Consider the following 17,399-nt stretch of genomic DNA (forward strand, 5'->3'; position numbering starts at 1 on the left):
TTTAGGCTGAAAATGTGGGTCTCAACCGCGACACTTACGTATCATACATTTGTACTGAGTAGCCCCCTCATCTTACCTCTCCTTCCTATTGCAAGTGATTTCCATTGAAAAATTGAATTTTGTGACGAACATAAGAATACTACTTTGAAAAATGGCAAGTTAACTGGTCACACAAATCAATCACAAGCCTTGCAAATCTGCATGCAGTAGGTTGCTTTTATACTTCTTGCAACAGTAAGAACAATATTTCTTTTTCTCTTGCATACATTTGTAATTGGAATTTGCAATTGATTGGATACAAATTTCTTGAAACACCCTCTAATTGTGGTTTGCATAAAGGATGATTTTTAGGAAACAATATAATTCATAGAATTTCTTTCTTTATAACAACAAATTACATTACCGGTAATATACCATTATCAGTCCCCCTTTTCCTTTTAATTTTTTTTGTGTATTACACAGGTATTTCTAAGGTTCACAAATCTGTTTGACTCAGGAAATATATTTGACATGATTTAGTCTCGAGTTAATTTGATATGAGTAATAATAATAAACTAAGGCAGACTTAACCCTATCTAGGCAGGTGGGGGGGGGGCCTTTCTCATCAATCCACACTATATTTTCACCGCACAATTTTTTTTTACCGTGCCATTCGCTTACTTTTTACTTTTCAAGTCTTGCACGTTTTGAGACCAAATTTGCGATACCCGGGTACCAAAATTGCTCAAAAACGTGATTTTGTGTACAAAGTCATTACAAATTGTGTTTTCAACCAAAAATCATACATGTATAATTCTTAGTTTTGCTGGTCTAAATAGATTTATTTTATGCTGTTTATCTCAGAAGAGTCCCAAAGTTCATCAAAAGAACAATTAAAACAAAGGTAAAAAACAAAGATATACATAAGAAATTGCAAAAAACAATATAATACGTAAGAGATTGACGTAATATCGCTCTTTTTCACATACACCAAACATTGGAACATTTGGAGCTTTATGTATGGAGTTAGAGGAAAAAGTTTGATATTGCATACCAATTACGCATTAATTAGCACAATTAATGAATAGCAATTTGCATGAAACAAATCATTTTACAATTTCATAGAATATGTCTTAAACATGCATGCCAATTTTCGGCGCAATTGGGCAGTCAACGGACGAGCTCTCAAGGAGGCCCCTCCCCGGCCATATGATCTTACAAAATACCCCGACCTAGATAGGGTTAACTGTAACTACAATCTACATGTAGCTGTACATATTTTTGGGAGGGAGGGGTATATGTGCCACAAGTTTATAGTAATTTAAAAGGTTAATAAATGGAAAACAAGCCAACAAACAATATAACAGTAATATCAGATAGGTCTATGCAAGTCTTTAATGGGAAACAAGTCAAGAATACAATTTAAATAAAGTTAAACAAGACAATGACTGCAATTATGTATGAAATGTTTCCCCTCTGTATTTATGCATATGTTACTATACAAACCAAATAATTTCATTCAACCATCATGTTCCATCATAAAAGAGTTATACATATATAAATCATTCTGATTACATCATATACATAGTAATGCTTTAGTTTTCCCCTGTAAGATATTTCCATAGAAATATTCATTTCACATTCATGTAGCTAAAACTTCCAGTAATATAAATGATAAAATAATTTAGAGATGTGCACCAAAATGTTCTGAATCAAGTCCTTTTGATTTTAAAAACATTTAATTAGGCAGATTTGGGTATACATGGCTCTTATATAATAACTTTGTGCTCAATACTACATTGTTACAAATATAAAGATTTGCTAGACAGCTCAAGGAGTGCTGAATATTTGTATAAAGAAAAATATATACAACCAATTGTTATCTGTCAGACAATCAAAACCCAGTACAACTTTTTGAGCTGCAAGAGGGATTAATTATCGTCTCATTGAAAAATTGCATCTAAAAAGATCACCTCCAAAAGGTTCAAAATCCGCTTTTGATGAAAATTGATTCATAAATATCAGAATACTATTCAGGTAGGAACATTTCTTTGAAAAAAAAATTATTTTAAATTTTTAAGATACCATGAGAAAATGTACTTTCGAATCACTTTCCATAGAGCCCTCAATGTATGAAAGCATAGCAAACAAACATGATTAACACAGGTGGATGTGGAACCCATCGGAAATGATAACTTGATTTTCTTCTTGAGTGGCTCTTTGCGTGAACCTCATTATACTACTGAATTTTAATGTCATTCCCATGAATGAATACAAGCCATTGTCTAATTAATGAAACTTTGCTATTTCAGGACATTTTATACTGAAATTTTGGAATTAGTGAAAAACAAATCATGTCTGGTAAAATAACAAAACCATGCCATAATAATCATGCATTGAACAAACACATTTCCTGCCATCTTAAGAGGGCTTTTGAATTCAAAATATGCATTAGATAAGATTAACCTATCTGAATTCAATGAATTTGAAAACAGCCCATTTCCATTGCCCTTTCACTTACAACAATTTCACATAGATATGACCTATCTACAAATTACAAGCCAATCTATATCAACAACTGAATTAAACTTGTCAAGAGTCTATGCCATAAATGAGAAGTTTCAACTAAAATAGATAAGGAATATTACATATATGGAGGTGAATCAATTTTTAAAAATATCAAAACTGACTTGCGTGCCTACTACGGTACAGTATACTTCCCATTGAACTTGTATGCTCCATGAATCACAATGCAATTTTGATCAATATCACGATCTATATTCATTAAAAAATGACCTACACTATCTACATAATTTCTATAGCAAAGGATCAAACACAAATACATAACTAGTTTACTGAAAATGCATTTCCCTATCAATTGCAGTATTTTTTTTTATTACAACAATAGTACTATAAATTGCTTTCTTTTTTTGTGTGTATCTACTATCAACAACAAAAATATCTATGGAAATATATCTACAAAATGTAAACCATGACAGAGAATTAACAAAGGATAGCATACTAATAAACAAAATAAAAATACTCGTAAAATATATCTGCAAATAGTAAAGAATTTGTTTTAAAGGTCAAGTGTCTGGGAGAGTATTATAAAAACTCTTCCATCAATAAAGAAAGTTATTCATGACTTTTTTCCTTTTTATTGACGGTTCATATATATATTTGTGGCAGTTCAAAAAGACAACCAATATAACTATGTGGGGGGAATGCCTAGCATTGATGAGATATATACATTTTCCATCGACTTGATCTCCCAAACATGAGTTTAAAACCATGTTGAAATGTAAGGAATATTTCAAGCACAGCATAGATCAATCATTTGGGTAACCTCCATGAAAAACTATGGAATACAAATAATTATTTGACTACAGAAAGAGAGAATAAAATATTTTGCCCATAATGCATGCAGCTTAGGATGGAATATCATGAGAAAATGAGTTCTGATTGAAGAAGCACTGCGACAAAAAAAATAAAGGAAGTCGCTACAGGTATACCAAACTCATAAACAGAATTGCAGTATTTTGATGAGGTGGAAAGGGTATTCTTTGCTAGAAAGGTGTTGGTTTTTTTTTCATCCTTTGTACAGTTTAAATGTGTATAATTTGATATTTGTGGGGAAAGTTATTTTTCATTACCCAGCAATGCTTCCATAATAAGCCAGTTCGTAGTTCCTTTCTGCGCATGATCAAAAGATTCTACGCATGATCAGAGGAAGGTCATTTGTACTAAAGTGACATGGTGGTTTAAAATCTAATGAGATAAGCACCAACTTTGATGTCTTGATTATTCATATATTCTTTTGAATTGTGGTTTTCATTTACATCCACAAAAAACAACAACGCGTCCACGAACGACTGGTTTTCACAGTTTGCCAAGTACATTGTGCAACATGCTATGATATGCATTCAAAGTAGGAATGCAACAAATACCTTCATAAAGTGTTCATTGGTGTGCTATTCTAGTCACCTGGTCTATTCGATTTCTTCATCCTGCTATGTGAGGCAAGCTTACGTAATGTTTTGCTTTGAAATCTGCCTATCATAATGAAAGAAATGAAAGGTCATTTGACCGAAAATTGTCCATGAGTAACTACGAACTGGTCTATAACAGTATAAAATACTGCAAAGACACAACACTTGCTTTTTTGCAGCCGAAAGGACTCCCTCTCTAGTTCAATTCATAGCAAGTTATAGAATACTTCATGTCACAATCTTCACAAGATTATCTCCTGGCTTGGGCATCTTTAAGTTACAAATATTCACAAGATTATCTCCTGGCTTGGGCATCTATAAGTTACAAATCATCACAAGATTATCTCCTGGCTTGGGCATCTTTCAATTATAATGTGATTGCAGAAATTGTAATTATTAATGATGTACCATTCCTCTATACCCCAAGGGCATGTATTACCAAATTTTCTACTATTTCATTTTTATACTCTTATATCAGTTGTGTCATATTCCACATATGTAAAGACATATATCTAGTATTAATCACTATCATAATACACAACTTACATAAGCTTTTATAAATATTGAATATAAAACATCTCACTGAGAACAAATTGAAAGTGTTATACACATATCAAATCTTCTACTTCTGATAAGCTATTGTCTTATTCACCATAATGACACATTCTAAGAATGGATTCAAGGGGAGATACTTTGCAAATCATAGGCAAATACATCAAATATAATTGTCTTGGAAGGATACAAATGAAATTGTCCATCAAACAACAAGGAAAACTTGTAATGAAACTGATCTGTTTGACAGCGGCCAACACCTAATTTACAGCAGACATATTTTTGATATCCCTTCATCAAGTTATTAAATTTCAAATGGTCAATATTACTTTAAATGGAAATACTTCACCGTAAGACTTTAAATATCCCCCATAGACTTTCAAAACTAGGTCACATGTATAAATATAGCATTATAGAAATACAAAAATATCACAGAAGGGTTCACATTTGGGATGTCATCACTTAACATAACTTAACATATGGAATGAAATAGAAAATAAATGTTTTCACAAAGTCATATATCTAACAATATATATATTGAAACCTGACAAAGGTCATGGTATTGTTTATATAATAGATCATAAATATTAATGACTGCAATTAACTGAGATCTTGTGAAGTATTTTGTTACCAATTGCAAAGTTGTATCTTGATATCAGAAATAATCTCATATGATCCTTCAAACAGGCGTCTTTTTCACTTATTTTTTATTAAACAATATCATGTACATGCAGATGTCTCCGATATCACATGATCACAGACGAAACTTTGGAGCACAGTGAGCTAGGTTGCCATAGAGCGGGGGCAACCACTTGGTTGGTTCTCTACCCAGCACATGCACACACCATGACGCCGAGTCATGAAAATCTCACACAAAGTTGTTTTAACGTGGCGTCTCTGACTGAAATCATCTTTAACACCCCCCCCCCCTTATAGAATGAAGCGTGTTATACGGGAACCACAGTAGCATTTCAAGAATAGCACTCTTGAGCCGTTAATTTATCATTCATTTCAAAAGATTCATAATCTTTGTTCTTTATCTATCCATTTGAATATAATCATACGCAACAAACTGAAAAAAAAACCTATGCCACAAACCATCGTGACCTATCCACTCTAATCCTTGTAATCCAGTCTCTCTTCGCTGTCCTATCTTAACAGTCAGGCAAACCAACCAATTTCGAATAGAAAATACACAATTTAAATTCTATCAATGACACCATATCATTAAATCAATCAAGGTCCGTAATTCAGTCTCCACTCATTAGCCTTTTCCAAGTCTGTTGTCAACTTGATGATTGCATATGTCATTAAAGATTGGTTTCAATGAGGTTCTCCAGATATGAGCCTTAATGGTAAATCAATTCAATAATATCATTTCACCATACCATCAGAGGTACATGGAATTCATATTAGTCCCCTCCATTCTTTTCATCAGAAATTCATTGCATTATAACACTGTGAAAATAAAGGCAATGAGACCTTTGACACAAAGACAGGAATTGATTATAATGAAAAAGACATAATGGTGAGATAAATATACGGTAGATATAGATATAAAATGTGTCTTTCCAGGAATTTTAATCATGAAAATAAGTGCAAGATTACCATGTTTGTTTCACAACTTGCTTAGACTGTCATTAATAATATTAATTATATTTTTGTAACTGATATTGCAAGAGTTTGACATAGAAGAGAAGTAGATTAGTCATTTTATGAAAAAAAATTGACATACTGTAGCGTATCATTCTTCCATGATGTTACTCCATAGCCTTCATCAGGAAACACAATTCTCTTGTGGTCGTTATCAACCCCTGGTTCTAGGTAATCATCAAAACTAAACTGGCTCCAGGTAGAGCCGATTATACAAACGTCCATTTTCCTGTCAAATGTCTCCGGCTCACATTCTGTTGTTTCCCGCTCCTCCACCGGAGCTGAACATGGATGTGGTGGCGCCGCTCACAGCGCTGGCCGCGGCTTCTCTTGTCGCGGTCTGTACACCAGGGTTGGTGACGACACCCCTCGCAAACTCTTCCTGGGCCTTTGAGAAGCTGGCGCCTGTACCTCTGTACAGTGCATGGACCTACACGTTTGGTGGACAATGAAAATAAAGATTATTGACTTGGATCCGAAATACATATATATGTACTAGGTGTTTCAGAAAAAGTAGAATAGTGGATTTTAAATTCTGTAGAAGATGCTTTAACCAATGATGTAAAAAAAAAAAATTCAGTGCATAGTATTTCAAATCCACTGTTCTGCTTTTTATGGGAAACCAAGTAGAGAGACAAGAGATAACGGTCACTACACTAAGTGAATTCTCAAAAAATTAGCATCATACATATCAGCTATAAATGCACCTGTATTTTTTTAAGCAAAAAACACTCCATTTAAAAGACATGTTATTGTTAAATTTATTTGAATATTTAGAAAGTGGTCCAAAAAAATGGGAAATTGTGATAGAAAATTGAATCAGTTTTTTTCTTGGAATTGTTTTTAGTGTATTTGTATCTTGGAGTTTAATTCATTACAATAACAGATCAGTAAAGAATTTACTATATTTCATGATACCAAGGAGGAAAAAAAACAATCACTTTCTGCTGATTTAATTTGGAAGGGAATATGACACTCATTCCTGGGAAAAGAATGATTGGAAAAATAGCTAAAATGGGACAGTGAAAGTTTGACAGTTCTTCCTTCATACTCTACATATAATATATCATCTTAATACTGCAATATTTGATCAAATACTTGATGCATATGGAAGATGTATGAGATTTTATATTCATGGAATGTATGATCACATTTAATGCTTCCTGATAAACTTCATGAAATATATCACATTGATCTAATGAGCTGCTATGATTTATAAACAGGGTAGGTAGTTTGGTATGATATTATAGAATAAAAGAGGATGTGTGAACACAAAGATGTTTTCTGATAATTTTTTTTCGCAAATTTATTTACTTAATGCCTCTCAAAGGATGTCCATCATCATGAAACCTAGACGACACTAAACATAATTACGCATTGACGTCATCGCACCCCCTATATTATAGGATGAAACCATTGTCTTGCATGCAATGGGGGTCTGTAGCTGGCGCATTTCTGACAACTGCGTTTACACATATTCCTATATATCCTCTAAGGGAGGGTGTTATGAGCTTATGTATGATAAGGTCTTTTGGAAAGTGAGCCAAAGTTTTTACTTTAAAACATGTGTGAGCATTACAAATACATTTGTAATATGTCTGTGCCAAGTTATAAAGGTGTAGTCAAGTCAGCAAGTTTCACGATGGTGGACTGCATTTACAGGCTTTCACACCAATAGAATTTTAACCCACTGACATGTTTTTGTCAATCAAATAGAGTGGAATCTAGTTAGACTACTGACAAACTTAATATGGATTTGCTGTATATTTTTCTTGCCTCATATGGTTAAGTCATTATATGACTATCGATGGTTTGGAGTTGCCCAAATGATCCACTTAGAATTGATTAAAAAGTCTGAAAATCATCTAGAATGAACCCCTTTCCTACATGTACATGAAAATAGGTGTTTTCTAGAGCCAAAAAAAATATATTGAAAAAGCCTGAATTCAGACTTAAATCTGAAACGTGGCATCCCAACAAGATCAGAAAAAAATTGAATGTGATTCAATTCAATGGTGCAACACAATTAGCTGAGCCCCAGATATGCAGGTATAGTACACAGGTTTCCATTGTCTTTTTACTAAGTCATGTGTCATCAAATTTTGATCTACTTCCCATGAAAGTTTGACATGACCAAGTTAAAAAATTGCAGCATGCTTGTCTTTCAATGCTATGATATATTTTGATCATTTTTTTTAAAGGACAAGTCCACCCCAACAAAAATTTGATTTGAATAAAAAGAGAAAAATCCAACAAACATAACACAGAAAATTTCCTCAAAACCGGATGTAAAATAAGAAAGTTATGACATATTTAAATTTCGTTTAATTTCACAATACAGTTAAATGCACATTCCGGTTGGTATGTAAATGAGGGGACTGATGACGTCACCCACTCACTATTTCTTTTGTATTTTATTACATGAAATATTCTAATTTTCTCCTCTTTGCCCTGTAAAACAAACAATTTATTTCTCCCTGAATATGTGGAATTACCATTGTTTATGCTTCAATCAAGTTGGTCCTTTTTGTCAAATCTATAGAACTTAAAATATTGTATAATTCAAACAACAAAAAACAAAAGAAATAGTGAGTGAGGGACATTATAAACTGTCATTTGCATGTGACTATAAATTGTGCATATACCTATTTTGTGAAAAATAAGCAAAACCATACAATGTCATATCTTTCTTATTTTACATCTGATTTGGATGAAATTTTCAGCATACAGCTTGTCTGATTTTTCTCTATTGATTCAAATCAACACTTTTGTGGCGTGGACTTGACCTTTAATATCATTAACCTTTTGCATAAAGATGACATCTAGGATGGCCATGGCAGTGAAAAGAGCTGCAATTATTAACATACATCCTGCCAAGGCCTTTTCAGAAAACAGTGACAGATTCACCCATTTTGGTAAATCCATTCACCCAAGCCACTAAATCATTAGGAAAGAAAATGAAAACACACATGGAATGGTTGATATGGAAACACACACAAATCTTAAGAAGCACATGAATACCAAATTTTGACAAAATTTCTGATCATTAACCTTTTGCAGATAGATGACATCTAGGACGGCCATTGTGGTGAAAAGAGCTGCATTTATTAACATACATCCGGCGATGGCCTTTCCAGAAACATTTTCAGCTTTGCCCATTGACTGCAACCCATTAACCCAGCCCCTAAAATACGATGAATGAAAATGAAGAAAACATACATAGAATGGTTGATACTGATATGCATCATGAAGCAGAAGGAAACATACACAATGGCATATAAAATGTGAGCAGCTATCTCTTTTAATATAAGCAGACAGGAAAGTGTACTCTGAAGATGTTCTTAAAATTTAAATCCCTCTTAAATTGTGTCTTTTCCTGTTACTTTATTCTTGTTTTATTGTAGTAGTTTTTTTTTACATTTCTTAAAACAACTTGAAACCAAGGACGATTTCCCCATTCAGCTTTTGTAAGGAAAGGAAAACAAAGGAAATATCATCACAAATGATGGGATAAAAAAGATAAGAAAACTATAACAGCAAATTAAATCCCCCCCAATCCGGCCTCAATGGAGGTCTAATATGTCCCAAAAGAATAAAGTGGACGGACATTTGCCAGTCAATTGAGTGTGAAAATGAATTTCTGCTATGAAGTGACATTTTTGCATCGTATCATATTACTGCAGAGTTTAGCATTGGTGGTATAAGAAGTATTTTTGATTTCACAAAGAACCAACTTTGACCCTTGAAGACTGTTTCATAAAAAACAATTTGACCAATAATACCAAGTGTGAGATTTATATTCAAATTTCCTCTCAACCAATCATACAACACAATTTGAGATGCTTTCGAATGACAATGTGTTTCATGAAACAGGGTCAAGGCTCAAGTTAAACTTTCCTTGTAACATATACTTTAAAATATGCACAAGGACAGGGAAGCATTGAAGTGATTTGATTGTGATTTGAAGATTTCCTTTCTGTACAGCATGGCACTGGGCAATCTGTGAATGCAGAAATGGCTGCTTTTAGAGATTGGTATTCACTATGCATGAATGTACAATATGCTAGAAATGAATGGAAATAAATGAAAACAAGGAGTAAGATTAGGACTACTGAATGAAATGTTCGGTCTCTTTTCCATCACACATAGCTTCTGAAATGATTTTATACATGTATATCATTATCCTGATGTCAACACAAGTGTACAATTGAGAAAAAGGCAACTGTCTGCAGTGAAAATACATGCACTTACCCGTAGAATATGAGAATGATGTATATACAATGCAAACATATTCACGTTGTTAAAAAGAGGGAATAAACAGTGATATCTCCATCAAAGACTGCGCATGAGACCAGTGAAAACTAATATTTGATTTTGTGATGTCATCATCAACCATATCATGACTTCTGCATACATCTTACTAAGAGTGGAAATGTCACAAGATGATCTTCTTGAGGCATTTGGCAATCATGTTCAAAATGGATCAATGATGAAGATAACTGATGGCCACAGCACATGATGATCACGATGAGAAAGAGCATGAAGCTGCAAAATGGATGGTGAATTCATACCTTTATCAGATAGAGAAGGTCTAACACAGCCAACGTGCCAAACATGCAACCAATCATTAGCATTAGACCACCTATAATCATTCCAGACTTGTCATCACCTTTACTACCTGAGCCTATCAATGAAAGGCCATTGATTATACCTCTAAAGAGAGAAGGATACAAAATAGTAGTTAATAATGATTACATTTACATAGCACTCAATTAGCACTTCTATATAACTCTTTACATGTAATCATTACCACGGTCTTTGGATCCATCACTATTCCACACATAATGCACACTATCTCCACTTCCTGGGGAGTATCATGGCCAGGCAACTGTTTTATTACCAATGCACCCAGGCCAATCTTATCACATTGACGTTCACATCCTATCGAGTAACGATTCAACACATGGGTGGAGAGTGTAGGGACAGTGATTTTCCGTTTCAAAAAATTGCCTTTTCCGTTTCAGAAAATCTCAAATTCCGTTTCAGCATGTCAGAAAACGGAAATTCCGTTTCCCCATAGACTTTGTACACACGGAAAAGTGACAATTCCGTTTACACATTGAATAGCAAAATCACAACATGTACACTCGCACTGGTCAAAATTTGTATCTGCTACTGTACCAACAACACAATAGAATCCGTTCTAATCGGATCTATGCGGGTGCATAAAATATTTTTACAAACCCATTTAGCATGCATACATCCTCACCTTTCACATTATTAGCATTATTTCACGGTGAAATGATATTTCATCGATAATTTTGGGGGGTTTTGGACATCGTCATCATCAGTCAACGGCTTTTGCCAATCCGCCACCTTGGATTTTAAGACCACGATATCGTGCTGTTACATCTTCAAACGTAGAGGGCAGCAACACACGACCGTGCAGTTGAACGATATGTGTGCATATGTGAAGCCCAACCCGGCCGGCTGGCCGGGGGTACGGGTGCGGGGTACAATCGAGTGTGCTGCTGATGTCGGGTGCAGTCACAATGTGTGAATTGTCATGATAGTAGCGAAGTGAGATCGTGTTTTCTGGGGTTTTGTGGCCATTTAATATTCTCATTTTGTTGTGATTTTGGAGTAATTTCTGTTGCTATTCTGTGTATTTTGAGGGAAAATACGTTTTCCGTGATTTTCCGTTTGAAATGTCACTTTCCGTTTCAAAAGGCCCTTTCCGTGAATTCCGTCCGTTTTCCGCGATCGCGGAAAATCACTGTCTCTAAGAGTGCTTAACGTGGATAAGTGCCTTGCCAAAGAGTCAGACCTTAGTGCCGGGTGGGATTCAAACCCTCAACTCTGGGATTAAGAGTCAAGTGACTGAATCATTACAGTGGATATTTTATTGGGAACAAGATAATTATGAAGATCTTCACAGCAGGATAAGAAGTGTTGAATATGTACTCCTGAAGAAGATGATCTTTTGAGGAAGTCTGCTAAGGGAAGAGAGGAAATATACACTATATATACTATTTATTAATGCTGTATTATTGTGTTGAAATCATCCTGCATTTGAGGCAGAGAATGAAACTGATATTGTTCAAAACCTAAACATTCACACGATACAAAGGTGGCTTTTTGTATACTTTTCTACTTTTTTAAGATGAAACTTTATACCATGACTTAAAATATTCATTAATATTCTAACAAGGCATGTTCGTCAATAATGATGATGTATAAATAAGAGATAGAGAAGAGTGTAGACAGGGAAAAAAAGAGAAAGAAAAGATGAGAATTCAGGAGAGGTGAGATAAAGAGATGTATGACAATATAAAGCAAAGTGGAATAAGATAGGAAAAACAGGGGACCGTAACACAAAGCTTAGCAATCATTGTAGAACATTTTTTACAATTGATTGAATCGAATACAATTATTCATAAAAATCAAGCGTACGGTAAATCGCAAACCTCTGTGTAATACAAGACCCAGACGAGGTGCAAAGATAAAAAGAATGAAAGGCAATGAAAAGACGAGAATTGGACTGCAGTTAGAGAAGATATGATGAATAAGGGAGTTGAAATAGAAGAGGACAAGAAGAGAATATACAACAAGTGGAGCGCCTCTGGCAGTCTCACCTGCATCATGCGATTCAATATAGCAGCAGTGCTGACTTTGAAAACTACAACATAATTATTCACAAAAACACAATTCATATAATGATACAATACTATGTTCAATGACAATAAATGACAGTTGACCTTGATCATGTGACCTAAGACTTGTCAGTGATACTTGATTACTCCTATATCCACATTTCATAAACTATATCTATGAACTTTGAAAGTTATGACAGCAATCTAATAATTACCTCCGAAATGGCCAAAGTTCATTGGCCTTAAATGACCTTTGACTCGCATGAGATGTTCAGTGATACTTGATTACTCTTATGTCCAAATTTTTTTATGAACTAGATCCAAACACTTTCGGAGTTATGATGGTTAAATTCAACAATTCCCCCCAACATAGCCAAAGTTCATTGACCTTTGATTTTGGTCATGTGACCTGAAACTCGCACAGGATGTTCAGTGATACTTGATTACTTTTATGTCTAGGTTTTATGAACTAGACCAATACACTAACAGAGTTATGATGGTAATTCAACAAATACCCCAAACATGGCCAAAGTTCATTGACCTTAAATGACCTTTGACCTTGGTCATGTGACCTGAAACTCGCACAGGATGTTCAGTGATACTTGATTACTTTTATGTCTAGGTTTTATGAACTAGACCAATACACTAACAGAGTTATGATGGTAATTCAACAAATACCCCAAACATGGCCAAAGTTCATTGACCTTAAATGACCTTTGACCTTGGTCATGTGACCTGAAACTCGCACAGGATGTTCAGTGATACTTGATTACTTTTATGTCTAGGTTTTATGAACTAGACCAATACACTAACAGAGTTATGATGGTAATTCAACAAATACCCCAAACATGGCCAAAGTTCATTGACCTTAAATGACCTTTGACCTTGGTCATGTGACCTGAAACTCGCACAGGATGTTCAGCGATACTTGATTACTCTTATGTCAAAGTTTTATGAATCAGATCCATAAACTTTCAAAGTTACATGTATGATGGTAATTCACCAAAACCCCAACTTGGCCAAAGATCATTGACCTTGGTCATGTGACCTGAAACTCGCACAGGAAGTTCAGTGATACTTGATTACCCTTATGGCCAGCCAAGTTTAATGAACTAGGTCCATATAATTTCAAAGTTATGATGAAATTTCAAAAACTTAACCTTAGGTTAAGATTTTGATGTTGATTCCCCCAACATGATCTAAGTTCATTGACCCTAAATGACCTTTGACCTCGGTCATGTGACCTGAAACTCAGGCAGGATATTCAGAAATACTTGATTAACCTTATGTCCATATTTCATGAACTAGGTCCATATACTTTCTAAGTTATGCTGTCATTTCAAAAATCTTAACCTTGATGTTGATGCCGCCGCCATCGGAAAAGTGGCGCCTACTGTATAGTCTCACTCTGCTATGCAGGTGAGACAAAAAGGAGAGGGAGTGAAAAGCAGATGGATAGAAGAGGAAGTCAAAAATAAGGAAATGGATAGGGAGCAAAATCGAGTTGTCATAAACTTCTAAATCAAAGGGAATACATGTATCTCATATTTCTTGTCACACAATGATAAACAACATTTTGATCAATAAGACTCAATAGAAGAATAAGAAATTAAGAGTATACTTACACTGTTCCGAACTGATCAATGCCTATCGCTTGCACAACAGTAACAATAAATTGGAAGAAAAAAATGAAGAAAAAGAGAAAGAAGTTGAAGGAGCTGTCACTCCTGTAACAAAAGAAAAGAAAAAAAGAAATTTTCTTTAAATGTTTCTATGGCAAACATAATTCTTGTCAAAACATACAAACTGAACACAAAAACATTACTTTTACATGTGCATCAGCACCTTCTTGCTCTAATTGTAATATAATTAGGAATTCAATTAAAAAAAATAATGCAGACCTACAAAGAGAGATTTTGAAAAAAAATTGTTATCTTTTAGTTTTTTTAAACTTATTTACTATCATCTTTTCTTAAATTTGATCACTATTCAAAGTCTTATTCATTTGTGATTCAGATAATTTTTTTCATTAATTTCCATGAATTCAAATTTGTATACAAATAAACCAACTTAATTCAATCATTATTCAAAAATATTATTCAAAATAATGTTATAAAATATATTTTTCATTTATTTCCTTGTTTTTAAATTTGTTTTAAAAATATAAATATAATGACTAAAGACAGCCAAGCTTCAATTAAATGAATATTCAAAAAAAAAAATAATAAATAAATGAAATTTGTTTATTTTTCATCCAGGTAACTAGCTAATTTATATCTGGTTACAATGATCTGCATAATTTCCTAGTTGATTCAGGCAATGGCATCATCCTTCTCTACTACAAACTTTTCTCAGAAAAAGAGGGTTACTTCAGAACAAAACAAACCTAAAATACAGCACAAGAACATGATTTTTTGATTGTCACATATAATGAATGAACTGAATATGTTGGAATGTATGCTCATGTATAGATGGAAAATATATGATTAACTCTAAGAAGACTGGGGGGGGCTGATTCAGCCCCCCCCTCCATATTTTTAGCGATAAATCCGCCGCTCGAAATTTTTTACCGCGTCGCTCGCTGACTTTTTACTTTCAAGTCTCGCGCAACTTTTGAGACCAAAATTGTGACCCCCAGGTATGTGGTTCCGAAATTACGCAACATTTCGTAAGTGCATGCAAACCCAAAATTGCTCAAAAACGTGAATTTGTGTACAAATCCAATGCTAATAGTGTTTTAGCCAAAATTCATAAAATGTATCATTATTTAATTTTATCTTGTTTATGGTCAAAATAAAGTCCCCGACAATTTCCATTGAAAATACAATAAAAAACAAAATTTCGAAAAAACAAAGAAATACATAAGAAATTTAGAAAACAATCGAGTACATAAGAAAATAAATGTGATGTTGACATTTTTGAAAAATAAATTTGATCAGATGCCTATTTAGGGTATGTGAAACAAAAATTAGCATATTAGGGGCATTATTTTATTAATTAGAGCAAACTTATGATTTTACGCATAAATTAGCATAATTAATGAGCAATGAGTTTTTTCGCAGAATTTGATAATATAGTTTCGTAGATAATGCCATGGGTAACGCGCGTGCCAATTTTCGATCGATGGCAGAGATAAGGGGGGCTGAATCAGCCCCCCCCCCCCAGTCTTCTTAGGCGTCGAAATAGCCCAGTCTATTTAGGGTTAACATAACTCAGCTGGGGTGCTAAAACTTTGTATAGATCTCAAAATATCAAAATGTTCAAGAGCATAAAAAACATGACTGTTATTACTTTATATCCAATGACATACTATTTCCTTTAAAGACCCAGACCAGACCCAAAAGTGAAAATGACAATCGAAAGCCTACAAACTACTTAACACAGAAATGCAAGCTTTATGCATTTTTACCACTTAACAGCTGTGTATTATGCTTACGAATAGCTCCAATTATAAGGCTTAAAAAATTTGCCAATTCTTGTAAGTGCTTTTGCTGGCCTCAAGACCATGACGTCATGTTGTGTTAGAAGTGTTGTGATTTGATAGGTTTGTACACAAAAAACTAGGTGATTTTCCGCTTTTCAGATTACGTAATTTAATTTCTTCACTTCTATCACAAAAAGATATCATAAATATCTTTTCCTGCAAGCTTGAATTGATGAAATCTAAAGCTTTTGAATACTTTTTACCATATTATATTTTCTGCTTATTTGACACAACTAATTCTATCTGCGTTTTCTGACATAGCAATTCAAGGATAAGAGCAACAACAAAAAATCATGAAAATCTAGTGAAGAGTTGTTGGTTTCCATTCATTCAAGCACTGAATAGTTTTCAATGACATTTTTTTAGTGCAAATTGAAAAAAAGATTCAAATCAAAATCTGAAAAGCAGAAAAATTACAAACCAATGGAATCACAATGCTTCTTACACAACATGACATCATGGTCTCCAGGCCAGTGAAACCATGTACAAGAAAGCGTATTTTTCGAAACCTGATAATATATAATTGGAGTTATTCTTTAGCAAAATACTCAGCCGGAAAACGGTGAAAACGCATAAAACTTGCATGTCTGTGTTAAGTTATTTATAAGCTTTTGATTGGTATATGATTTGTCAATTTCACTTTTAGGTCTGGTCTGGCTCTTTAAGGATGCTCAGTAGATTCATTTTTTGAAATCGAGAGCTAGCATTCATACAGTACCTCCCTTGATAGATCAATCATTTTTTTTTAAGATAATTTTTCTCTCATGTATGAGATATTATGTGTTGTCACCCCAGTGGGCATGATATCAATAAAGGACCATTCCTGAGGCTGATAATGGATGAGATATACAAATGCATGTACATATATCCACAGAAAGCTTTATATAAACCCCCAGGACAGGGATCTTTGAATTACAATACCTATCATGGGAGTACCAAGCATGAAAAATAAGACCCAACTTTAAAAAAAATCACATTTCATACAGTAATGACGGCATTAATGCATTTGTGCTCCTAATTTAATGCGATTGACTGTCAATGGATGGTAGAAAAATAGGTAAGACCTGGGGCCTGATGCATTAAAGGAAA

General features: G+C 34.0%; 1 protein-coding gene across 5 annotated transcripts in view; it reads right to left on the reverse strand.

Annotated features, from left to right (window-relative positions):
* Window positions 1-1,351: 1,351 nt before the first annotated feature.
* The window catches only part of LOC129260993 (secretory carrier-associated membrane protein 1-like), a 33,905-nt gene continuing 17,857 nt past the window's right edge, over window positions 1,352-17,399 (reverse strand). For 3 of the 5 annotated variants that reach the window (XM_054899015.2, XM_054899016.2, XM_054899019.2), the window contains exons 7-9: window positions 14,452-14,553; window positions 10,745-10,886; window positions 1,352-6,603 (exon numbers count right to left, since the gene is read on the reverse strand). In XM_054899015.2, coding sequence (XP_054754990.1) covers window positions 6,421-6,603; window positions 10,745-10,886; window positions 14,452-14,553 — 427 coding nt within the window. In that variant the 3' untranslated portion in view covers window positions 1,352-6,420. Of the gene's footprint in view, window positions 6,604-9,224; window positions 9,358-10,744; window positions 10,887-14,451; window positions 14,554-17,399 lie in introns of all 5 variants that reach the window. The other 2 variants (XM_054899018.2, XM_064114636.1) reach the window with 1 other exon arrangement.

This window comes from Lytechinus pictus, unplaced genomic scaffold, assembly GCF_037042905.1.
Source record: "Lytechinus pictus isolate F3 Inbred unplaced genomic scaffold, Lp3.0 scaffold_19, whole genome shotgun sequence".
Classification (NCBI taxonomy): Eukaryota; Metazoa; Echinodermata; class Echinoidea; order Temnopleuroida; family Toxopneustidae; genus Lytechinus; species Lytechinus pictus.